This window comes from Aulonocara stuartgranti (assembly GCF_965226115.1).
Source record: "Aulonocara stuartgranti genome assembly, chromosome: 2".
Classification (NCBI taxonomy): domain Eukaryota; kingdom Metazoa; phylum Chordata; class Actinopteri; order Cichliformes; family Cichlidae; genus Aulonocara; species Aulonocara stuartgranti.
This window is the reverse complement of record NC_138940.1, coordinates 24,731,872-24,757,273: the sequence shown is the minus strand read 5'-3', so window position 1 is coordinate 24,757,273 and position 25,402 is coordinate 24,731,872. Positions and strand designations below refer to the sequence as shown.

The following is a 25,402-nucleotide window of genomic DNA, read 5'->3' as shown; positions in this document are numbered from 1 at the left end:
CGTACCCAAAGTATTTTTAAGCAGAAAACTAGCTCAAATGAAGCGAATCAACATGTCGGGGCTCCTCTCATCATCGCCTGTGCTCCACTGTGACTGTCTCTTTAAGAAAATGCACTTGCAGCCATTTTCTGCTCTTTGTGTGGGGTGGATTAGCACCGGGTTGGTACTGGGCGAAACTAGAGCATCAGTCGACATAGAAGACGTGGAAAAAAAGAAAAGAAAAACCTAGGAAACATTGGCTCGCCGTCGCAGACCGCGACACGGTCCGCCCGATTTAGTTTGTCGCCGGACGGACATGCAATTTTCAGGTATGTGGCAAAAAGTAGCGATGGATGCAGACGCAGCGAAGAAGATGAACGGGGCTGGTGATGTGCTTTGGGTAGTGATGATGGCTGGAGACTGGAGTGCTGTTTTTCCCCCCCTTCTTTTTATTTTGCCTCCTTTTCGCATTTCACATCCTTTCCCTTTACTTATCTGTCCGTGCGCAAATGTAACAATAGGGGGGTCCTTGTAAATAGGAGGGACTTGATTGGGATCGAGCGCCCCGCTTTATCGTGGATAATTGTGGCACATGAATGGGATCCCCGTTAGCTTACATCGGCATCGTAGCTCACGCTGAGATGGGTGGGGTGAGGAGAGGGTGCCTGTGTGGCAAGTGCACTGATGAATGATGGAGCACGTAAGGCTCCACGGTTTTCTGAGCTGATAACAACCGTTTCGCTGCACAGACACAGAAAGATGTCGAAAAATAACGTTTTGGTGTTTCAGATTGCTCGATTTCACGACGATGCTCTGGCTTTTTAATTTTTTTCCCCCTTAAAGGTCCTCTCCCCTCTTTCCAATCGACTAACAGGCCACAGCACGGCCAGATGCACAGGATTGTTTCACAGCTATCACACCAGCAGGCAGGCAGGGCCGTTACTTGTGCTCAAATGACAGGTTCACCCACTTCCGTCTCAGACAGGCTTAGTCTAAACCCAGATGTTTTTCCTTTCCATTTCTCTCCTACAGACGAACCTGCCAGTTTGGGTAGAAATGTAAGCCTGCCATTGCTGCAGACTCTCTGAGCTGTAAATCTGTATGCCAGACCCTCACCCACAAGCAGTGATGTAATGCTTGAATCTTGATGCTTTGCTTCTGCTAACACTAAGGATTGCAAAATTAAAACCACAATGAAAATGAAACCCGGTGCCATTAATAGTCAGGTAAAATTAGGATTGTTTTCTTTTTTTTTTTTTTAAAAAGAGTCTTCTTTAGGTTTGTGATAGTTTTACGGGAAAACTTCACATTTTTGACTGACTAAAACGAGTGTTTCTTGTTTCTCTGAAAGTGTAATTTGCTAAGATTGATAATAATAATAATTATTGTTGTCAGTAGTAGTAGAAGTAGTAGTATTAATAAGAATAATTTGTTGCAATTCGGGTATTATTGTTAATATTAGCTTGCTAACCTCGCTCATGTGTTAAAACACACACACACATATGTTAATTTATGATGTTTTTTTTTTTAATTTTCATGATTGCACTGTATTCAGTCAAATGGCAAAAAGTATTGTTCATATACACTAAAATATAAATAGATAAATACATAGGTTTATTGTTTGTCTTCTTTGCAAAATCCATATTCATTGCATAAGATAAAGTAATCAATTACTGGCATTAGTAGCATCACTGCTTGATTGACATTTATTTACAGATATACATTCCAATGAACCCAGAGTACCACGGCACTAAAATCTGTTAAGCAAAATGTGTTTACAAAAACTACAACATGCATGTAACATACACATATGTCAACAACGTACATGTAGTGTACATCTAATGTCAACAACTAACAAGTACACGTAATGTCAGCCACATACACGTAACATACACGAAATGTCAACAACATACATATAATGTTGTTCATTTTTCAGGTCAGGTACTTCACCTACATTTATAATTTGTAAAGATTTGACTGGTATTAAAAAAAGTTCCCAAAAGCTACATAGATGTTAATAATCCTGGTAACATAGACAGTTTACATAGTAAGTTACAGATTCAATTGTGTCTAAGAGGGTTAATACGTACATATGCTACGATCATTATATAAGATAATAATTAGTTGCAACTCAAGTGCTAACATTACTGAAGTGAATTCAAGGTTGGTTTCTACGAAAGTTGGCTTACTGCCATCTGAAGTGAAAAACCATCAAATCATTTACTGTGAAGTCGGTCATGGTCATGTTTGTCATGCTTTAAAATTAGAAGAAAAAACACATCTAAACACCACCACAGCATCCCGCTATTATTGTCACAGAGAGATGTCTGAACTGCTAAGGCTAGTTACCAGCTGTATGCCAGGCTAATGTGGTCTAAACCAGTATACAGCTAGAAATGGAGCTGTCTAAAACATCCCTGTTTGAACCATCTGCTGAGAATAAATCATGAGTGGTTAAAATTGACTCATAAACTCATCTCATCCCCGTTTCTCCTTTTAAGAGCTATGCTGTGAGTGCAACCAGGCAGTTCCCTTTAACGTAAAAGGGAAGATTGAATTATATCCTTTAGCTTATTATCTATTTTGCTTTTGGGTAGTGAGGGGGGCTGGAGCCTATCCCAGCTGTCATAGGGCAAGAAACAGGTTAAGGCTGATTCTTGACATGAGACACCTACAGTCATTTTAGAATCACCAATTAACCTAAACCCAAGCATGCCTTTGGGTTAGGGTTAGGTAGCTGGAGTAACTGGAGAGAACCAATCAGAAAAGCCCCAGAGCAACTGAGTAGTCCGTTGTGAAAGATGTGTTGGAAGCAGGAAACTGGTCAACAGTAAGAACTTGCAAATGCCAAATTGTGATAGCTAGAAGACTAATTAAGGGCACCTCCTAAACAGAGGGCTTTGTGGGGTATTCCTGGTGTGCAGTAGTTAGTGCCAACCAAAAACTTGGTGAAACGGCAGTTTCTTTGTCAGGTAACAAGGCTCGTTAATGCTTTTTTTTGGAAGGAAAGGCTTACTTGTGTGAAGAGCTGGAAACTTAATTCTGGCCATGATGCTGACCCCTGTTTGTGCTCACAGGAAGCATGTGAGCATTAAAGTGGCCAATGGTGGGCTGCTCTGATTAATCATCATGTGGTCGGCTATATGTGTGCAGTGTTTACCTGGGAAAGCTATATAGGTCCATAAGCTAGAATATTGGAATAAGTCAGTGTGATCATCAGGAAAGCATTCTGCTAAGAAACCTCGGGGTCATTATCACTCTTGTGAGTTTCATTTTTCCACTTATCACCTACCTAAACATTGTGGCAGACAACAGCATTCAGCACATTTTCTCCTTTAGCAGAACAATTTGCTCTGCAAGAGTCCGATTTGTTGATTAGGCCTTCAGATTTCCGAGATCTAAATCCTGTGGGATGTATCCAAAGAGGAAAAAACAATATGTGCAGGTCCCACCTCACAACTGTTACTTGCCCGAAACAGCTCAGTGATTCAGGGTACAAGTACAACTATTTTGCAGTTGACTGATTTGAGAAACACAGCGAGACAATGAGTCTAGATATAAATAACGAACTAGACAAAGAAAAAGGAAGCAGCGCAAGCTGTTGTGGAACTGTAGCAGTCAGATGAAGTTATTATTATCACCACTTACAAATGTATTTTCATAAAGTTGCCAACATAAATACAACTAGATACACCTGGTTTACTTTTCGTTTGCTGTCTGTACTTTCCAAGCTTGCTGATGGTTATGCGAGGCATGCTCTTGTTCTTTCCCTAGTCTATATTCATCTCTGCAAGCATGACATCACAGAAATCATAAGATGAAAGCAGTTTTTTTTTTTCTTCTTCTTCTTCTTGTGCTGCTTTCAGAAATGACAACCAGCCTGTGAAATACCTCAGCCACACACCGTCCCCTGCACAGGATGCTCTGCACAGACGCTGCTGGGACGCACATTTAGCCGCAGAGTTAGTTGGTGTCGCTGAACGTTTTCTAAATGATCGCATGCGTGACTAAATGCTCGAGATCCGTATTGTGCCTGCCTTCAATGCTGATCACATATGGTCTTATTGCGTGTATTACAAAGCTAGCCTTGGGTGGGAGATCCCATGGAGTGGTGCGAGGCTGGAGTTGACACACTTTCTCTCACTTTGTCTTCCTCTCGGGCAAGATGTATTACACAAAGGCCTAGCAGCGCAGAGTGGTCATATTTTTTTTTATTTTTTTTTTCTGCCTGTTACATCATGCTCCATGTTCTGACTGCATCTCATTCCTTTCCTCTGCTTTATTCATGATATTCTGGGATCTTCTCACCACCTCATTGTTTAGTGCTGTCACGAAGACATCAGACCAGAGCTCTTCATGTATAGAGGCTGCAGTTATAACGTGAACTCGGTGGGGGGGAGGGAATATTACTGTGTGAGTTTTGTGAAGCGAGTTGTTGTCTCGTTGCCTCATTTGTCCCTCTTTGGTTGTTCTACTAGGTTTCCAAGTGCCCAGAAGGGAATGAAGGGGCCCTTTTTGCTGGGCGAAGATGCACATACACACAGAGACTGACAGATAAACCTACTGTTTAACAGAGCCCTGTATAGGGTGGGAAAGTTTGTTCAGCCAACCCAGGCTTTAGAGCGCGTCTGTATTTGCATGCACAGATGGGAGTTTAGCAGCACTGAGCGCGTTTGTCTGCCCGACAAAGCCCCTGTAGCGAGCTGCGTGTTTCATTTTCTGTATGCCGAATGGTTATAAATAACCAGCCAGGTCTTAAAAGAATCAGGCAGTGTGCGCATCCAGGTTGTAAAGCAGCACAGCAGTGTAAAGAATACAGGAAACACTCTGTTCAAGATGACAAAATCCTCAGACGTTTAAAAAAAGGGGTTTCTCACACACACACACACACACACACACACACACACACACACACACACACACACACACACACACACACACACACACACACACGTGTAGAGTATAAGTTGGTACACAACATCCTTGATACACTGCCGGCTTTTATCTGTTTCACAACCACCGTGTCCACATTAAACGTCATACTTAAAATTATGGAACAGAAACAAAAAGAGCAGTTAAAGGGCGATAGCGCTCAGCAAATGAGTGGTACTCTATACCATAATGGAAAATGATGTCACCGATAATCAACTAAAGAAGCGGTTATTCACACAATAGCAGAAACGGGAAGTGGAACAACCTACATTTAGCATCCAGTAATCATTATACTTATCTGTGTACGTGTTTACGTGTGTTGATCATGGTAAAATCTGATATTGATGAGACCCGCTGTAGCTGGAAGTACTGCAATAGTGACAGAAGGTTGGTAGTTGTTGTTTTTTTTTTTTTTCCTTTTGTGGTGTTGTAACACCACAACATACACTCACGAAACTTTATGGGTCTTTAGTTCAGATCAAAATAAAGGTTGAGTTTTGAAAGCCCGTGTGGTCTGATCCACAAGCGCTAACTAAAGAGGCCAAGTGGCCGTTTACCCACTTGTGCCACATTCTTTTTTTTTTTTTTTCTTCTTCTTCTTCTTTATTTTGTGTTGCAGTGTAAACTGTATACAGAGCTGCAGCACCCATATAAAGTATCTTTACTGTGTGTGCATATATTTTGGAAGCTGGGTGAGGTCTGAGAACTCGGTGCTGTTTGACTGGTGGCCTACCATGTGAAAAAAATGTCACAGTCTGATATGACAGGAAACCCCACCCACTTTCTATTCAGATCATTTGTGATCATTGGTTAAGCCTGCATATGCGACCATTACCGATGACCAAGAGCCGGCGAACTCATTATGTAGGCTTCTCGTCACAAAATGACGGTTTTGCAGATTCTGCATTTACTTTAAAGTTGTCCCGTCTTCCCATTTCCCACTGTTGGAGGATTTTATTTTTCAATTTCCCCTCTCTTGTATTTTGGTGTTCACACTTTCCTCTCTGCTTGTGCTGGCTGTGACTGTGTAGTTTTTAACGTTATCCTGCAGTGTGAAATCGTAATCATGCATTCATATATACCACCTGATATTTATTTGAATTGATAAAAAAGTACAAAGCTGCCAGCAATTTGAGAGTTTAACAGGAAAGCAGATTTTGCCAATGCCGCATTTACAAGATAACACGTTTTTGTGTTTGCTGTCGAACTTTCACTGTTTTTCGAAGCGTTTTCTGCTTTTTGCCAGATCAATGGCATTTTCCAGGTCTTGGCATTTCATGAATTATGCTCTTCAGATATTCTTCTAGTCAAGCAAAAAGCCAAAAAGGAAACTGCAAGGGGCCTCTTCCCCTTTCTTCCCCCCAAGTGATACAGGTGCAGGGTGAATGCACACACTTTCTGCACCAAAACAGGGTTTCATGGGAGGAAATGAAGTTGTCTAGACATACTAAGACAGTGTCTGGTGTATGTGTCCTTTAACCCTGCAGTATCTGACTATAGAATGCATTTGAATTGCTAGAGTGTAACCTGCTTATTCATTTTTATCTGTTTATTCAGTAATTTCTTGATCAGTTGTCCCCTGACTTTTCTGTCCGATTGAGACAAGCACCCCAGGTTCATTTTGCTGCACAGTATCACGTGTCAGTTTGGGTTTTTTGTATCGAGGACACCAAATATTGATATTTTATTATTATTATTTGAAAAGAAACACATACATGAAAATACTCTGGAGATACTACTCTACTAACAAGAGGGCTCACCTCCTGATATAATATTACCTTAGCAAAATTACAATAAATCAGGCCAAACAGAAAAGACACATTTAGCTTGACAGAGTGTATAATTGACCCCATGCAACCGTAGACTGATAGCAGACTTGATTCTGTGTTATGGCAGGTTTTACTCACAGTTTAAAAAACGGTTACTCACAAAATATAACTTTAAGGATGTAATTTACAATTGAAAAAGGTAATAAATGGACTGAGAGCTTAAAGTGTTTTATACAACATGCCTCATTCACCCATTTATACAAGCACTTTTTTCTAAGCTCTTTCTATGTAAGTGCTTTGATGCGCCAGAGAGCAACTTGGGGTTAGTATCGTGCCCAAGGATATTTGGCATGCAGACTGGCGGAGCAAAGATCGGAGATCGAACCACCAACCTTCCCATCAGTAGATGAGAGCTACAGCCACCCCAAATTGCAGTACATGTCAGTGCAATACAGAGCCTATCCGATTGTTAAGTGATGACGTGACGAATCCTACTTCCGGACCTAAAGTAGTCTGCGTTTAATATGGCTTTTGTGTTGTTAACATGTTTAATGTTATGTATTTTCTTCTATTTAATCTCAAAAAGCTCCTAAAACAGTCAGTAATCACTGTTGACCTCCCTCGGCTTTTATTACCACTAATCATTTATTTAAGCTCAGTTTTTAAAACCTTAGGACGTAACTACAGCCCAGCCCATGCAGCAGTATATGAATGACTAACCTCGTATTGTGGATGGATTATCTCAGTTGTTCTCCTGGCTGAAGTTTGGTCCTTTTACAGCATCCTGCCATGCGATTACATTTGTTCCTGACCACCGAGAACACTCACGGTAACTTTTATCGAGTGGAAAAAAAGTTAGCTTGTTTATATTATGCTAACATAGCTGTGTCACTAGCGGTCACGTAGCACATCATTATATACCAGCTAGCCAAACTTCAGTAACCCTACAAACGTCACTGCTGTTTAGTTTTCTGTCTTCATTTATGCTGGAAGTGATAGCAGAGCTGTACGTTTTAATTTGTTTCCAAAACCCCGCAGTCAGGACATGCTATATTGTATTTAGATGGAAGCTAGCGAGCTAACTTCCTGCTAACTTCTAACTCCGTTAAATGTCATAAATTCCGTTTTCATGGATGCCTGGATGTTAAACTCAATTGTTACACCTGGTAGAGCAGAACGCTGATCATTTTATTAAAGATGAAAGACTTTAGACAGTTTTTCAACTCTCAGTAATGCCATAGTGATCGTTTGATATATGGACCTGCAGCGGAGTTTAGGCCCAGACACGGCTAGTGACGTCAGACTTAACGACCGGATTGCAAAAAGTATTGTGTCGTGACTGACCAAGTCATTTTCACCTGTAACTTTTTGACCCGTTTGCCGACATATATGTGTAAAACTGCAGTAGGAAGTACTCGTGTGAGACCTTCTGTTTTGGGAATCACAAAAGCACTTTTCCTCCTTTTTGCGGTGCCTCTTTAACTCCTATCTTTCCTTCTGTTTTCTCTTTCTATGTCAGCCTGGGGCGTTGTTTGAGTGACACCTCGTTACCATGACGACCCACGTGACCCTGGAGGATGCTCTGTCCAACGTGGACCTGCTGGAGGAGCTGCCGCTCCCGGACCAGCAGCCGTGCATTGAACCCCCTCCCTCCTCTATTATGTACCAGGTACGCACTGGTTCACAGTGCCGCCACCGCTGCCACCTACCATCGTCCCCAGCTGATTGGTCCTTTTCAGTGTACAGTCTTTTGACCCCTTTTTGTCTCTCCTTCGGCAGGCAAATTTTGACACCAACTTTGAAGACAGGAATGCTTTTGTGACTGGCATCGCCCGTTACATCGAGCAAGCCACAGTCCACTCCAGCATGGTGAGACCTGCGGCGCTGGTTACTAAAATAAACATCACGGGATTCCTCTCCATTCCACTGTTTTTTTTTCCTTTAATAGCTAACTAGTGAAATTCAGTCTTTTGTGGTCTCAACTCAGTAGTTTTTGTTCCTCTTTCAGTAAAATCAAAGCAGACTGTGGGAAGCAGCCTCGTGCCCTTAAAGAGAGCCTCGTTTCATGTGAATTGATTATCATTTGGCTCGGCCTGTGGCGGGACACACATAAAAATAACGCACGCACACTCTTGCAGACACAAATTCCACTCACACGCTGGTGAATCAGAGAGGCAGCCGAGCACTAAACATCCCTCCCCTGATTGTGAATGAACAGAGAATGTGATGTGACTGTCGAAGAGGGGAAGTGAGAGCTTTATTTAACCGGTTCAACGAGGAAGTCACATTCAGGTTGAGGCCAGGCTATTTGGGGGCACTCGTCCTTTAGCCGCAGGGATGGAGGAATCTGTCTTTCCTATTTCTGAGAGGATGAAATGTTTCCCTGCTAAAATATTTATCAAGTCCTGCAATGTGGGTTTAATCTGAGATGTGTGATGTGTTTAGTAGCTTTGCAGAATGTCTGTTACTAAGATATAGTACCGTGTAAAGGTATTCACCCCCTTCCAGATATCTTTTTAGATATCTTTTATTTTATTTTTTTGCTTATTTGTCACACTTCAAACAGATGTTAATGTTAGACAAAGATAACCTGAGTCAATACCAACTGCAGTTTTTTAGGGAAGAAGAAGCTATCTAAACCTACCTGACCCTTTGTTAGAAGCAGTTCTCCTAAACTTCCCCTAACTGTGCCACAGCAAGAACTGCAATCAAGTGTATGCAATAACTGGCAGTGAATCTTTCACCTCAATGTGGAGGAATTTTAGAGAGCTGTTTTAAATCAGGCACATCAGAGGGTTTTCAAGCATGAACGGCCTGTTTAAGGCCATGCCAGAGCATTTCAATTGGGTTTAAGTGATTAGGCCACTCCAACACCTTTATTTGGTTTTTGGTTTTTTTGAGCCACCCAGAGGTGCTCTTACGGCGTGTTTTGGATCATTGTCCTGCTGTGTATCCCAAATGTGCACAGATTGATGGCTGGACATTCTCCTTCAGGATTTTCTGGTAGAGAGAAGAATTCATGGGTTGAAGTCATCCAGATCCTGAAGAAGAAAGCAGCCTCAGTCCATCACACTACCTCCACCACTGCGTTTGACTGGTGGTGTGATGTTCTTTATATGAAATTCTCTCTTTGATTTTACACCAGATGTAACGGCACTCAAAGATTCCACAAAGTTCAGCTCTCTTCTTGCCAGCCCACAAAAGATTTTCGCCTCGAAAGTCTCGGAGATCATCAATCAGAATCAGAATACATTATTGATCCCTAGGGGAAATGATTTTGGGTACAGTGCTCCAGGCTTTTTTTTGGCAAATGTAAGACGAGCCTTTGTGTTCTTTGTGGTCAGCAGTGCTTTTCACCTTGGAACTCTCTCACAGGTGACATTCTTGCCCAGTCTCCTCTTGTTGAATTTTAAATCATGATCACCGACCTTAACCAAGACAAGTGAGGCCTGCAGTTCTTCAGGTGTTGTTCTGGGTTCTTTGGTGACCTCCTAGATGAGTGATCGATGCGCTTTTGGAGTAATTTTGGTTGCCTGGTTTAAAGTTTTGTCTCCATTTGTGGATAATGGCTCTCACTGTGATTCACTGGAGTCCCAAACCTTTACAGATGACGTGGTAACCCGTCCAGACTTCAGTGTTTTACATCTGTTCTTCATTTTATTAGAGATCAAAGCTTGATGAGTTGCTAGATGAGATTTTTGTAGCCTGCTTCAGTTTGTTAGAGAGGTTATAGTTAAGTGTTTTGTTGATTCGAAAGAGCTGGCAGTAATCAGGCCTGGGTGTGGCATGTGAAATTGAATTCACAGTTAATTAATGAGTTAACAGTTAATGGGGGAGGGGAGGTTTTCACAGAGGGCCGGGTACGGTTGGGTCATTTTTATTTTTACTGTTTTAATGAATAAAATCATCATTTAAAAAAATGTATTTTGCATTTACTCAGGTTTTTGTCTAATAAAATAATTAGTTTGATCATCTGAAACAAAAAAAATGTGGCATGTGCAAAAAAGAAGATGGGAAATACTTTTTCACAGCAATGTAGATATAATCTTGAGCTTGTTGAGGTATCTAGTTCTGGCGTGACTTCAGCTGTGCATGAGGAATTAAATGTCTTTGTTCTGTTTATTTCTACAGAATGAGATGCTGGAGGAAGGACATGAATATGCTGTGATGCTTTACACATGGAGAAGCTGTTCCAGAGCCATTCCCCAGGTTAATGATCACTTCCTTCATGTCCTCACATCTTAACCTTTAGATCTAATGCTAAACCATCATAACAGAGTTTTATTCAAGCTGTCACACTGTCTTTTCACTGTAAGGAACAATTACCCAAAAAAGGCCGTATGAAATGCAGATGTTGCCAGGCTTGAGTTGTGGGTTGGTAGTTGGGTTGCCTAACTTTGCACCTTTTAGCCACTGAACCAGAAGCTCAGCTGCAGGCGGTGGTGATTCTACAGAGCAGAAACAACACCGCCTGCAGCTGAGCTTCTGGTTCACTGACAGCTGTATTTTTAGCTATAAATAAAAAGGGGGGGGGAATCAGAAACCACCCTGTTACGTAAAAAATTCAAACCGAATTAGACTGCAAAGCATTTGCCTTAACAAAGGGGTGCAGTCACAAGTTCAACACAGTCAGGCTTTTTTACATTAGCTGGCTCAACGAAACCTTAAACCCCAGTCAGAGGCATTGCAGCGGGTGGTTGTCGGCTTTTTCTGTTTGTTCAGACTTTCTCTGTGCACGCTCACATAAACTGACCCTCAAGTGCTGCCCACTTAACTCCCAGAGGAACATGTGAGAAAAGGAAATATAAAGACTATTAAAAGAAAGTCAAACTTCAAACACTGCAAATAAATCAAGGTGGGAGGATGCTGTAAAAAATCATTCAAATGTAGCGAACTTGTATGTTCATATTGTCCTACTCAGTGTGCCCTCATTGATGCTGTTTATGGCTAAGTCGCTCTCGCTACAGTCGGGACTTACTCTGTCCTGTATTCTGAAGATGTGGAAATTGTGGCCAGATGAGAGTGAAATCAATTTCACACATTGGATATTCTTAAGCATTAAAAGTCTACAAATTGGCCGATCGATTCACTCATCTTTGTCCTGTCAGCTGCTGGACTGAGCAGCAAATTAGGACCACGCAAGCTGGACCTGCTCAGCGTTCAGTGTTAGTTGCCATGGCGATGTAGACGGGTTAAAAAGAGAGAGAGAAAGAACTCTTAACTTTAAACTGAGCATACCTCACTAATCTTGTTTCCTAGTACACCCCGCAGGTCTGCAGTGTGACCTTAATGATTTTATTGTTACATGTAACAAAGTTCCCCAAAACTGACGTTTACAGTTTTAAACGAAAATGTTTAGTAATCGCGATTTTTGGGAAAACGGAGCAAAAAGATGGGAGTGGGGTGGGGTCGTGGGGGATCGGAGCAGCTAATATGTTACCTGGGGGAAAGTATATGTGGTGCATTGTTGCTGTGAGATCAGGCTGTGTGATGGCACCATCTTGTGTCTGCTAGGTGAAATGCAACGAGCAGCCCAACCGAGTGGAGATCTACGAGAAAACGGTGGAAGTGCTAGAGCCCGAAGTGACCAAGCTCATGAAGTTCATGTACTTCCAGGTAAGATCCTACTTTAAGATTACATAAACTAGATCAATGAAACTCTATGATAAAGCACTAAACAGACCAACGTATGTTTATGTCTATAGAGACAAAGGAGGGTTTTTAAACATTTTTTTATGCATATGTATTCATTATTAATAGAGCTGTTGATAATCAGTTGGTTTTGTGTTTGTTTTTTATCAGAGGAAAGCCATAGAACGCTTCTGCAGCGAAGTGAAGCGTCTGTGCCACGCCGAGAGGAGGAAAGACTTCGTGTCTGAGGCCTATCTGCTCACTCTGGGCAAATTCATCAACATGTTCGCAGTGCTGGACGAACTGAAGAATATGAAGTGTAGCGTCAAAAACGATCACTCTGCCTACAAACGGTAGTGAACCCTAAGTAAAGAGATTCAAATGTACGTTTTTTGTTTTGTTTTTTTCTCACGCTGCAGAGCCAAACTAACTTTCCTCTCCTCTCCTACCTCTAGGGCAGCTCAGTTCTTGAGGAAGATGGCTGATCCCCAGTCCATCCAGGAGTCTCAGAATCTCTCCATGTTTTTAGCGAACCACAACAGGATCACTCAGGTCAGTGCGGGGATTATGCGTGGCTAATAAAAGACTATGACTTAGGTTCCATCTTTCTTTTGTTTTTTTTAGTGCATCTTTGTGAAAATAGACATTTTAATTGGGGGTTTATTGCAAATACAATTAAATATCCTGGTGATAGTACAGCAGGTGACTTGGATTGCTCCAGGATAATGACTTGAGCGAATGAATGACTCACAGCTGTACTCAAGGTGTCACAGAGCTGCTGCCTGAATGTTAGTCAGAGCAGAGGAGCTGTTATGTAATTAGTGTGGCTGTTCTCACCTAAATCAGCCTTTAACTTGCTGAACGCTGACCCGACAGGAAGTTTCTCATTGAAAGTCTGCTTATTAAGATTTAACAGCTGCCGGGGTTACGGCTCAGTGTATTGCTGGTTTTTGGTCCTCTTGAATTGTGTTCGATCTTATTTTATTTGTGTTGTTGTTGATGCTTAATCCCACGTACGCACAGGGTACAGTGAGTCCTCCTTTCTTGTGTTGTCAGTGCATTACTGTTTATCTAAAGGTGACTTGTTGTGTCGCGCTTTTTCCGTGCAGTGCCTGCATCAACAGTTGGAGGTGATTCCCGGCTACGAGGAGCTTTTGGCAGACATTGTCAACATCTGTGTAGACTATTATGAGAACAAAATGTATTTGACGCCTAGCGAGAAACACATGCTGCTTAAGGTAAGCGCGCGTTTGACATCGTTATCTGCCGCCAGCTCGCAACATTTCGAAACTATCTCTTTCTGGCGTCTTTTTGCCAATTTGTCTTTTCCCCTTCCGTTTCTTTTTGACAGGTTATGGGCTTTGGTCTGTACCTGATGGATGGGAATGTGAGTAATATCTATAAACTAGATGCCAAAAAGAGGATCAACCTGAGCAAGATCGACAAGTTCTTCAAAGTAAGGGCTTTTAAGCGTTTTCTTTTTCCCATTACACGCTTTGTTGTGTTTATCCCACGAAGTGAGGCATTCACTCTTGTTTCTCAGCTGCAAGTGGTGCCGCTGTTTGGAGACATGCAGATCGAGTTGTCACGCTACATTGAGACGAGCGCACACTATGAAGAAAACAAGTCCAAGTGAGCAAACCCATCCACCGGTGTAATTTACAGAAATCTGGATGTTACTCTTCTTTTTTTTTTTCCACCACTACAACTACAGGCCGAAGTAAAATTCCTTGATGACCAAACTCCCACACACTCCCTCCCAACCCTCTTTTCCCATCTGTGCCCAGGTGGACGTGCACTCAGAGCAGCATCTCTCCGCAGTACAACCTGTGCGAGCAGATGGTGCAGATCAGGGATGACCACATCCGTTTCATCTCCGAGCTAGCGCGCTACAGCAACAGCGAAGTGGTGACCGGCTCGGGCCTGGACAGCCAGAAGTCAGACGAGGAGTACAGGGAGCTGTTCGACCTGGCTCTGAGGGGTCTGCAGCTGCTGTCTAAGTGGAGCACGCATGTCATGGAAGTTGTGAGTAAAGCGTGGGATTGATTGCATCCCTGTGTGGGTAGGGAAAATGCTTTGTGGGGCCGTCAGTGTGAATATGAGTGGGTTTTGGACGTATGATGTGGGTTGTTTTTTTGCTATTTATTGTTCTGGCTTTGATCTAATTATAGCTCTCCTTTGTTTCAGTACTCATGGAAACTGGTACATCCCACGGATAAATTCTGTAATAAGGACTGTCCAGGCACGGCGGAGGAGTATGAGCGAGCCACACGTTACAACTACACCAGTGAAGAGAAGTTTGCCCTGGTGGAGGTCATTGCCATGATCAAAGGGCTGCAGGTAAAAGATTATTGAAATATGAGTAGCACTCTCACTGATGTTCACTATCTGGATATTTTTTTGCACTTCAGCTGAGTGCATGGTTTGACACAAGCATAGTTTTCACTAGTTTATTTCCAAAAATGCAACTTGCACAATTGACATTAAAGCGGCATTAAAATTAGGTGATGCAATAAACGATGTTATGTGTCCCAAAGGTTCTGATGGGCCGAATGGAGTCTGTGTTTAACCAGGCCATTAGGAATACCATCTACGCAGCTCTGCAGGATTTTGCCCAAATGACCCTTAGAGAACCTCTGCGCCAGGCTGTACGCAAAAAGAAGAACGTTCTCATCAGGTACAAAAATGATGCAATCACAAATGCATCCGTTTCTTTTGTTTCAGACTAAACAACAGACGAAGTATTTTTACATTTTTCTGCAGCGTTCTCCAGGCCATTCGAAAAACTGTCTGTGACTGGGAAGGAGCCAGGGAACCTCCAAATGACCCCTGTCTGAGGGGTGAGAAGGACCCGAAAGGCGGTTTTGATATCAAGGTGCCTCGTAGAGCCGTCGGACCCTCCAGCACACAGGTGAGACGTGAAACGGACCAGGGTGCTTAAAGAATGGTGTTCAGTCTGTAGTGAAAGCATTTAGATCTGCATGTATTATCTTTGAAACTACTGAGATTTTTAAAGTAGCTTAACTTCCTATTAGCAGTTGCAAAACCTGAAAATGTACATGTGGTGTGAGAGTTGCGTGAGTTATGCTGCACGGTGTTCCCATTTAAAAGAAACTGACACTGTTTGGAGTCTGATACATTTTCATGAAGGTTATGACTTTTTAAAATACATAGATTTGGGGTGTGGGTTTGAGTAAAGGTGTTATCTTTAAATTAGAAATGAAGCTTTCTCTCAAGTTACAGTGGTCCCTCGCTATAACGAGGTTCACCTTTCGCGGCCTTGCTGTTTCGGGAATTTCTTTGTGCAATTTTGCATGCTTTTTTTTTTTTAACAGTGCATTGTGTTCTGTTTCCCGATTGGCTCTAGACTACTGTCAATCAGTCTCCTCCATGCCGTCTCTCCTGTACAGTACAGAATGCGTTCAGCTTGTCAAATTTACATAAATCTTTGATCGCTAGCAGTGTGACTCTGAAGTGCTGCACTGTATGTTTGTAAGTTTATCCCCAACAAACGCAAAAATGTTGACAAACCATTTTGCAACGTCAAAGGCAGTGGAAGATGCTAACCATCGCACAAAACGCTATACTTCTGGACATGCTAAAGGAAGGTAGAAGTAACTGTATTTTTTGGATTATAAGGCGCATTAAGTGAAACAAGACAGTCAGATAAGTCAAACTTTACTCAACTCATTCTTCTTGCTTCCTCTACTTCCGTACCATTGATTCATTAATATTGAATTCTCTTACAGCTGACAGTCGTGTTTCATAAAGGTTTCAAATGAGTAATAATGGTCTGTCACATGAGCTTTTGTCCACTCATATTCGTCTGATGCAATGAGTGTAAAAGTTATATACACTACTGTTTAAGCATATCAGTTGTTTAAATGGAAACATTTTATTATTTCATAAAAAAATTTAGCATATTTTGAATGTGATGCCATCACCAGTCTCAAAAATGGCAGACCATCTGCTCTTGGGTGCCCATGATCTTTGGGCCCCTGAGTGGCACTGCATTAAAAACAGGAATGATTCTGTCATGGAAATCACCGTATGGGCCCAGGAACACTTCCAGAAATGACTGTCTGTGAGCACAGTTACTATCTGCAACCTGCTATCTGCAGGTTAGAGTGCAATCATGCAAAAAAGAGCACGATCCAGAAGCATGTTCTCTAGGCCAAAAGTCATTCATAATCACCGAATAAAGGTTTTGTGGTCAGATTAATCGAAGTTTTTAATTCTTTTTGGAAAACACGCACACCGCGTCCTCCAGACTAAAGAGGAGAGACACCATCTGGCTTGTTATCAGCGCTCGGCTCTAAAGCCTGCATCTCTGTTTCATCTGTTTGTACATTAGTGCCTGTGGAAGTGGCTCCTTTTTACACTTCTATACTGGCTTCATTTTTCACCCAGGTTGCTGCTTGGTAAAAAGGAGGTTTCCACTTTTTTATATTTTAACCTTTGTCTCTCTCCTCCACAGCTGTACATGGTACGCACCATGCTGGAATCCCTAATAGCAGACAAGAGTGGATCCAAGAAGACTCTGCGGAGCAGCCTTGATGGACCCATAGTCACAGCCATAGAAGACTTCCACAAGCAGTCCTTCTTCTTCACACATTTGCTCAACTTTAGTGGTAAGCTGGAATTCTGAAAGTTCAAACAGACCAAGTTGTCAAAGGAAAAACCAGAAGAGAAGTGAATGAATACTCCACAGCATCAGCTAACATTATTAACAGCTTTTACTCTTGCTTCCTTTGTGAGGCAGAGGAAGAGCAATGAGAGCAAACATTGCTAATGCTTGCCAATCTTTTCTGCCATTTCTTTCCTTCTTCCTGCCACTGTCCTGTCACATAGAGGCCCTGCAGCAGTGCTGTGACTTGTCCCAGCTCTGGTTCAGAGAATTCTTCCTGGAGCTCACCATGGGCCGCAGAATCCAGTTCCCCATTGAGATGTCCATGCCGTGGATCCTCACTGACCACATCCTGGAGACCAAGGAGCCTTCCATGATGGAGTAAGAAGTAGATCAGTTAAACACTCATTGATTATGACTTTAAAAAAGAGCAGTATTTTAACTCCCACTATCTCTTCTCAGGTATGTGCTGTACCCTCTAGATTTGTATAATGACAGTGGCTACTACGCTCTCACCAAGTTCAAGAAACAGTTCCTTTATGATGAAATCGAGGCTGAGGTAAGTTCTAATAGCCACCATTAGGAGTATTCCCATGGAAATTTAAAGGGATAAATCTAATCTAATAATCCTCAAAGACCCCACACACCCCCAACACGGACTGTTCACACTTCTGCCCTCTGGGCGGAGGTTCAGAAATGTGAAATCCAGAACATCCAGACTCAACAACTCCTTCCCCACTGCCATCAGACTCTTGAACTGCTGACCCATTTTTGAACAGTAATAATATATATATTTTTTTGCACATCAGGCCATCTTGCATATTAAGCCAGCATATTAAGCTATAGCTCTTTTGCACACATCTCTGTTTCAAATCTCCATATTCTGTCTCCTTTTCTGTCTTCATTTATTTGTATTATTTGTATTTATATGTTCTATTTCTATCGTATATATTTATCAGCATCTGTGGGTGTTCATTGCACAGAGAAATGCCTTTTTCTCTCGTGACACATGACAATAAATACTTTGAATTGAATCTAATAACCATTTTCTTTGCTTTGTTCTCAGGTAAACCTCTGCTTTGATCAGTTTGTCTACAAGCTAGCAGATCAGATATTTGCCTACTACAAAGCAATGGCTGGAAGGTAAAAAAAAGAAAATGTGACTTTAAAAAAAAAAGTATTTTAGAGTTATTGGCAGATATTGAAGCGCTCTTTGCAGACTTTACAAACTCATATGCCATGTGTTCTTCAGTGTCCTCCTAGACAAGCGCTTCAGAGCTGAGTGTAAAAATTACGGCGTAATCATCCCGTATCCTCCATCAAACCGCTACGAGACGCTGCTCAAACAGAGACACGTGCAGGTAGCAGAAACATGAAAACACATCTGCTGTATCTGTATTTATTTAACCACCAGTCTGACTTTCACACTGTATTTTTCATCAATCCCTGTTGTCTCACGCAGCTGTTGGGTCGCTCGATTGACCTGAACCGTCTGATTACCCAGAGGATCTCTGCAGCAATGTACAAGTCCCTGGACCACGCCATCAGCCGCTTTGAGAGCGAGGATCTTACCTCTATAGTGGTGAGCTCAAACATCAGGGAAACTAGTGAAAATCGTCAATCTATTTTTGTGTCCTGTGCGCATCATCCTTCTCACACTGCATGTCTGGACAGGAGTTGGAATGGCTGCTGGAGGTTAACAGGCTAACCCACCGCCTCCTGTCCAAGCACATGACGCTGGACAGCTTTGACGCCATGTTCCGCGAGGCTAACCACAATGTCTCCGCCCCCTATGGACGAATCACTCTCCACGTCTTCTGGGAACTCAACTTTGATTTCCTCCCCAACTACTGCTACAACGGGTCCACGAACCGGTCAGTTTCACGCTGTTGTTTTGCAGGAATATATTTTATTTGCTTTTACCTTTTGTGTTTTTTCTTTACCTTTTTTTCGCCTCCCTCTGTTCAGCTTTGTACGGACGGCTATTCCCTTCACCCAGGAGCCTCAAAGAGACAAGCCAGCCAACGTACAGCCTTACTACCTGTATGGGTCTAAGGTGCGGTACCATCTGTGATATTATAGTAAAGACTTGTAATTTTTTGTGTAAAGCAAACTTCCTCTTGCTTCAGAATAACATTGTGTCTGTTTCTTCTTTCCCTCTCAGCCTCTCAACATTGCATACTCCCACATATACAGCTCCTACAGAAACTTTGTTGGCCCGCCTCACTTCAAGACCATCTGCCACCTCCTTGGTTACCAAGGCATCGCTGTGGTGATGGAGGAGCTGCTTAAGATTGTCAAGAGCCTGGTATTTATCTTCATTTTCCATCTGAAAAGCATGCTGTCCTCCCCCTCAGTGTGCTGGATCCTCACAGTTATTATTCTCCTTCCTTTTTGTGCCCTCTCTTCCCCTCGCCTGCTGTGAACTATCCATCTTCTCTGTCACTTTACAGTTACAGGGCACCATACTGCAGTATGTAAAAACCCTGATAGAAGTCATGCCCAAGATCTGCCGCCTACCGCGCCACGAGTACGGCTCCCCAGGTGAGTTTATAATCCCCAAAATTACAATGAATGGAGCACATTTTGTTGCGTTAACATTTCCACATGAGCTGTCTTTGTTCGCTTTGCTTAAATATGATTCTTTATTTGACTTCAGGTAAGTCAAATTAAGCCGTTTTTGAATAAGGGGGCAATCAGAGAAAAAGAAACTAAATGGTCTGCATATTGGTTGGTGCTTTGACCGACATAAACTTGAAATTTGAGCAATACCTGATTGATTGCTGTGAAATTTTGTACCACCAGCATACCACAATTTTAGTTGAAATATATCTGCAAAATTAATGCCATTCTCATCAAGCTGTGTACCAAGCACGAGTTTATATGTCAAGTATGATAAACGGGCTGCGGATTAGCACATTCAATATGAGATTTTTATCATCGCAGATCATTTAGCCTGAAAACCACAGCGTCAGAATAACTTCACACTACTTTAATGCACTTACAGTACTGTGCAAAAGCCCCTCATTTAAAAAAAAATGCTTTGCTTTGCTTTCTTGAGCAATTGTTCTGCACGCTTTTTGAGGATGCATCAGAGTTTTGCTTTGAACGTTGGACATGTTTTGTTTGTTTTTTGAGCCACTTTCAACAATATAAAAGGCGCAAAACAGAGAACTTAGCAGAGAACCAATTTTAAACTGTATCTTTAGGTGCTTTGTTACCTGCCTGTCACAAAAAGGCAAAAAGACACTTTCATAGCTGAGTCTGTGAAAGTTGCCAAAGAGAACACAGTTTGACAGGCATAAAATAGTGTTTTTTGCACAAATTAACTGATTTCCAAAGAGCTCTTATCCAAAAACTTGTTATATCTTAACATGGTGTGTGGTTAAAAAAATGAGGAAACTAGAAAAGTGGAGAAAAATCCAGCAACCAGACCTGACACTGCAGCTGAGAGCATGCGTCTGGCCTTTCAGTTGAGTCATCTACTGTTGAAGAAGGTGGTCAAACCAAAAATTGGCTTTCAAGCTTGTTAGAGTTCTATACACTGTGTTTTTGCCTCACATAGTAAATTTTCATTTATGTTTTTACATGTTTCAGTTAATCACTGCACTTATTTTCCTATTTTTCGAGCAAAATATAAATAAACAATGCATGGCTCAAGGCTTTTGCACAGTATTCTTTACATAATGAAGAAATATGAAACAAAAGTGCTGTAACAAATGTACACTAACTATTTATAGCTGGTTATAGGTACAGATATTTTATTTATTTGATGCATAGCACAGCAGTTTAAGTCACATTTTCCTCCAGGTTCAGATATCGCCGCTCACTATTGGAGAAAGTCCTGCACAGACTGCCTCTCTGGCTTCAGTCAGATCTTGGAAACATTCAACAGTACTGGAATAAGATTCAGCCATAACTTGGAGAAAGCAGTACAATTCTAGATAACAACATATGAACCACTACAAAATACAGTTAGGAACACGACTGTTCTCAGCCATTTGGGTTGTGCACAATGTCCAATTAAACCACAAAAAATCCTCTACCTGCCTAATTCTTTTACATCTTTGTGCACTCCGTGACCTGCCTTAATGCAGGTGTGGTTGCAGATTAGAGGCAGTCAGATGGAATATCCCTAAGAGGAGGGCTTAGTAATCTGTAGATTACTGATGTTCTGTACCCTGAGGTCTGTACCTGGCTTACTGCCTGTGATCTCACTGACAGCAGTTAATGATCCTCTTGTCCTCTGCTGCGAGGCTCCGATGCTCAGACCAAATGTGGGTCAGAGAGGCCGCGTGGACCCGCTGACATCACCGCATTTCATCCCGCTAGCAAGAGATTATCAATGACATAACGAGATATTAGCAGGCGCTTGCTTCCTAGACTGTAGGAGAGTATAGATGTTATCAGCGTATCTTTAAAAATGCAGATGGAGCGCCGTATCACACCTGTCTTTTTCTCCATCTGCCATTCCAGGCATCCTGGAGTTCTTCCACCACCAGCTTAAGGATATCATTGAGTATGCTGAGCTAAAGACGGATGTCTTCCAGAGCTTAAGGGAGGTGGGAAACGCCATCCTCTTCTGCCTGCTCATCGAGCAAGCTCTGGTAGGACTTTTCTCTTTACAAGTGTCAAAATCCCATAATGCTTTAATGTGATTATTGCACACCCCCGCCCCCCCCCCCCCCCCCCCTCTCTCTTTTTTTTTTTTGTTTTGTTACTACTGCTTTCTCAAAGATTCCTCTGATAGCTCTGTCTGTGGTCTCCGAGCACGCTCAGTAAACAGGACCACTGAAATGAAGTTCTCTTGACTGCCTTGTTTTAATGTGGGTGACCAACAAACCTGGGTGCCTGAAGGTTTCCACCCAATTTGTGGTGTTGATTCACTCGCTAAATCAAACACCACGGTCAGAAGCCATCAGGCTCCCAGTCCACACGCCCCAAAGTGTTTAATCTCTGATTGTGTGTGAGGGTTTTTTACGTTTCTGAAATACAATTCTGTTTTTCATTACACGCTGGCAACTACCACAGGTGGTAAGGATTCAGGTCTTCCTATTGGCTACCAGAAAATGACAGCATGACCAAATATGTTTGCTCTTTTATCTCTTGTTGGTTTGGGCTGCTGTTTTCTGTTGTTTCTCTTTTTTTCCGTGTTAGTTTGACACACACGCAGTTTACCTTCAATTAGCCATGGAAGCAAAAGCACTGAGACATCTTTCATTTTTTTAAAAAGAATGAGGTGAAACTAAAAGAGTGTTTGAAGAGTGCACCTAAGACGTATGCAACAATTTGTTGCTTCTGCTTCACCTCTCCGACACGTTTCACGATATTCACATTGCAAGCTTTCAGTAATCTTGCAGGAAATCAGTGAGACAGACAATCAAGCTGCATTTGTCACAGGAAATGTTTTTTACATTGAATCATAACTATTTTAGAAGGTGATCGCACATTCTTGTGCTAAACTCTGCACTTTTGCCTCCATGACTGTCTTTTACTTCTGGGCACTTGTAATGCCTGTACGCTGCCCAGATCTCACTCTTTTTTTTTTTTTTTTTTTTTTTTTTACCATTTCTGTCTGGCTGCACTTGCTTGTGCGTCTACTAAAAGCCTAGTTGTGTGTTGTTTGTCTCTTAAGTGTGCGTTCATTCGAGTGCGTGTTGCATGGCTTTTTCTTCTAGCCGGTCCCTTTTCTTTCTTTTGTTTTTTTTTAGCCGAGGTCTCGAGGTGCTGCTCCTCTGCTCTTTCTTTGATTTGTACCTTGTCGTCTTGACAAACAGTCACCACCACGATCGCTCTGACCGCTTGAAATTGCTCCTTAGTCTCTAATGGCAAAAAAACAAACAAAAAACCACGCACTGAGCCACGTGACATTTTCGATTCATTAAGATGTTTGTAAACTTGACCTCGAGCCGCTAAACCCGACTAGATGGGATTTTGTGCTTAAAGTGTTACAAATTATAATCCTTTTAAAATTGGCCTGTCATCATTGCTTGATAATCGTAGCATCATTATCCACACAGCCAAACTCTAATTCAGTTATCTTATCTCCCCACTCTCCCTAAGCCTGACATTGTGTTGACTAATCTGTCAGCACACACCTGTGGTTCGGAGCTCGTGTTAGGCATTCAAAAATATGTCTTTAAAACACTTAAATTAAGAAGTTCAGCAAAAAGCCGCCTCATGGCTGTCTGCATGCTTTGTCAGGGCATCCGTAGAGAATAACAGCGGGCGACTTCCTGGATTAAAATGAGCTGTTTGTCTGTGTTGTGCTTAAATCTCAGTCCCAGGAGGAAGTGTGTGACCTGCTTCACGCCGCTCCCTTCCAGAACATTCTTCCCAGAGTCTACATCAAAGGTATACAACAAGTTTGGAAGCGGTGAATTAAAAAGCAGACGGGTGCAAATTACATTACTCACAGTTTGAAGTTTGGGATGATCTGAGAAGCATTTTTCTTTTGAAATACGTCCGCAACTGTTGGTATTTGTGTGCCGCACAGAGGGAGAGCGTCTGGAGGTGAGGATGAAGCGGCTGGAGGCGAAGTACGCCCCTCTCCACCTCGTGCCTCTAATTGAGAGGCTGGGAACCCCGCAAGTGAGTTCAACATCCGCTCTGATGGGCATGAAAGCAGACCTGAAAGGACATATTTATAGTCTTGCAGCTTAATCATGCGACCCCTTCCTCCTGCTTTTCTCAGGCGTGTTTCATTGTTAACTATTTATTGATTATAAATAAATAATTCAAGGGAATTTGCACAATTTTCATAGCTGGTCTTCAAAAAATTTTCTCTTTAAGCTGCCAATCTTTCCCACAATTTTCTAAATTCTCTAAAGACTTTTTAGACTTTTGGAGGGAAAGTTTCTCTTCTCTCTCCTAGCATTATCCTTTAAGCTGACTGACTTAGACTAGAAGCCTGCGGATTTTCAGAGGAGGAAAGAAAAAGCTGAGTAATCAGCTTTAAGTTTCTAGCAGCAAGCGACAGAGGAGGATAGCAGTGGCAAAAATCCCCTGGCAAATTCTCTAGGAAGTGAATGGTCTGATTTCTCTTTTAGATTTTCATCCTTGAGCATTCTGCCTGTTTTCTTTTTTACCAGCAAATTGCCATTGCGCGGGAGGGAGACCTGCTGACCAAAGAGCGCCTGTGCTGTGGCCTTTCCATGTTCGAGGTCATCCTAACGCGAATCCGCAGCTTCCTGCAGGATCCGGTGTGGCGCGGTCCTCCGCCCACCAACGGTGTGATGCATGTCGACGAATGTATGGAGTTCCACCGCCTGTGGAGCGCCATGCAGTTCGTCTACTGCATCCCCGTGGGCACGCACGAGTTCACGGCAGAGTAAGTGACACCTGGCAAAGAAAGTCATTACTTGCAAAGCACAGCAGCAAGCGACAGTAGAAAAGTCATTCAAGGGAAGTCTGCAGTTATCAGCAAACTAATGGTAGATTCCAAGAGTGTCTGTTGACCTCGGCTGCTTTATGGTGAAAATTAAATTCCCCACAGCCATGTGTTGATGGCTTCTGATGGCTGTTGATGTATTTTCCTTTTTTAAGCTAAATTTGACCTGCTTTGTTTTATTCTTTGGGTCCATTTTGGTGCAGATGTTGATATGACAGGTCCAGCAGTATTTTTCTCTTCTGATAAAAAGGTTAAAGTTGGCAAATCAGAAGAGAAGTTAAAGGGGTGGAAAAGTTTTGGGAGAAACTTTTTCAATACACACTATGTGACTTCTTTAGTTTCTTCCCCTTAATTAATTTTTTTTCTATCACTGTGCTACACACCCTTTACATCACCCTCCTTGAATAAGATTGCTGAAAATAAGTTGAAAGGGGCGGGCTGTGTATATGTGACAGCAGTTTGGACCCAGACAGAGGGAGGATTTTTCCATGGCGCGTTGCTCCCTTGTGTCGCCAGAGCAGCTGGAAACATTAGAGCGTTGTTGCATCAGAGTTGCATCATTGTTTTGCAGACTTGTCACATCTCGAGTTGTGCATCACATAATGAAAGCGCACCCCTCCGCCCCCTCCCCGTGTTGTTTGTGCTCGTCCTTACAGGCAGTGCTTTGGGGATGGGCTGAACTGGGCCGGCTGTGCCATCATCGTGCTGCTGGGACAGCAGCGTCGCTTTGACCTCTTCGACTTCTGCTACCACCTGCTCAAAGTCCAAAGGCAGGATGGCAAGGACGAGATCATCAAAAATGTGGTGGGTACACGTTATCTGCTGCGTATCCTCAATTTTGCCTTGTTGCTGAAGACTTGCAATTATAAGTCCAAAAAATACATCCCTTCTTTTCTTCCGTAGCCGCTGAAGAAGATGGCAGATCGCATCAGGAAGTACCAGATCCTCAACAATGAGATATTTGCCATCCTGAACAAGTACATGAAGGCAGTGGAGACGGACAGTTCCACTGTGGAGCATGTTCGCTGTTTCCAGCCTCCTATACACCAATCCCTGGCTACCACTTGCTGAAAA

The 25,402-nt window shown here is 42.4% G+C and overlaps 1 protein-coding gene across 3 annotated transcripts; it reads left to right on the top strand.

Moving 5' to 3' along the window:
- Positions 1 to 122: 122 nt before the first annotated feature.
- cyfip2 (cytoplasmic FMR1 interacting protein 2) lies at positions 123 to 25,402 on the top strand. Of its 3 annotated transcripts, XM_082504809.1 has the most exons (30): positions 123 to 308; positions 8,200 to 8,349; positions 8,460 to 8,549; positions 10,812 to 10,889; positions 12,195 to 12,296; positions 12,483 to 12,664; positions 12,767 to 12,863; positions 13,421 to 13,549; positions 13,663 to 13,767; positions 13,855 to 13,943; positions 14,099 to 14,336; positions 14,499 to 14,651; positions 14,849 to 14,988; positions 15,075 to 15,222; positions 16,789 to 16,942; positions 17,163 to 17,319; positions 17,401 to 17,497; positions 18,005 to 18,081; positions 18,191 to 18,299; positions 18,401 to 18,520; positions 18,613 to 18,812; positions 18,907 to 18,994; positions 19,103 to 19,246; positions 19,392 to 19,482; positions 21,415 to 21,545; positions 23,220 to 23,292; positions 23,435 to 23,529; positions 24,030 to 24,268; positions 24,985 to 25,132; positions 25,232 to 25,402. In XM_082504809.1, the coding sequence occupies exons 2-30, from the start codon at positions 8,233 to 8,235 to the stop codon at positions 25,397 to 25,399; spliced, it is 3,759 nt and encodes a 1,252-aa protein (XP_082360935.1). In that variant the 5' UTR covers positions 123 to 308; positions 8,200 to 8,232; the 3' UTR covers positions 25,400 to 25,402. The 3 variants fall into 3 exon arrangements, with proteins under 3 accessions (XP_082360935.1, XP_082360937.1, XP_082360936.1); XM_082504811.1 differs by lacking the exons at positions 123 to 308; positions 8,200 to 8,349; positions 8,460 to 8,549; ... (2 more) ...; positions 12,483 to 12,664; positions 12,767 to 12,863 and adding an exon at positions 13,081 to 13,099; XM_082504810.1 differs by lacking the exons at positions 123 to 308; positions 8,200 to 8,349; positions 8,460 to 8,549; ... (2 more) ...; positions 12,483 to 12,664; positions 12,767 to 12,863 and adding an exon at positions 13,106 to 13,335.

Bases quoted from the DNA above. Each gene is read 5' to 3' on its own strand.
- cyfip2 (XM_082504809.1), top strand. From the start codon at position 8,233: ATGACGACCCACGTGACCCTGGAGGATGCTCTGTCCAACGTGGACCTG. The intron at 14,652-14,848 runs GTAAAAGATTAT...TGTGTCCCAAAG, and splicing joins CCATGATCAAAGGGCTGCAG to GTTCTGATGGGCCGAATGGA. The intron at 18,082-18,190 runs GTAAAAAAAAGA...TGTGTTCTTCAG, and splicing joins TACAAAGCAATGGCTGGAAG to TGTCCTCCTAGACAAGCGCT.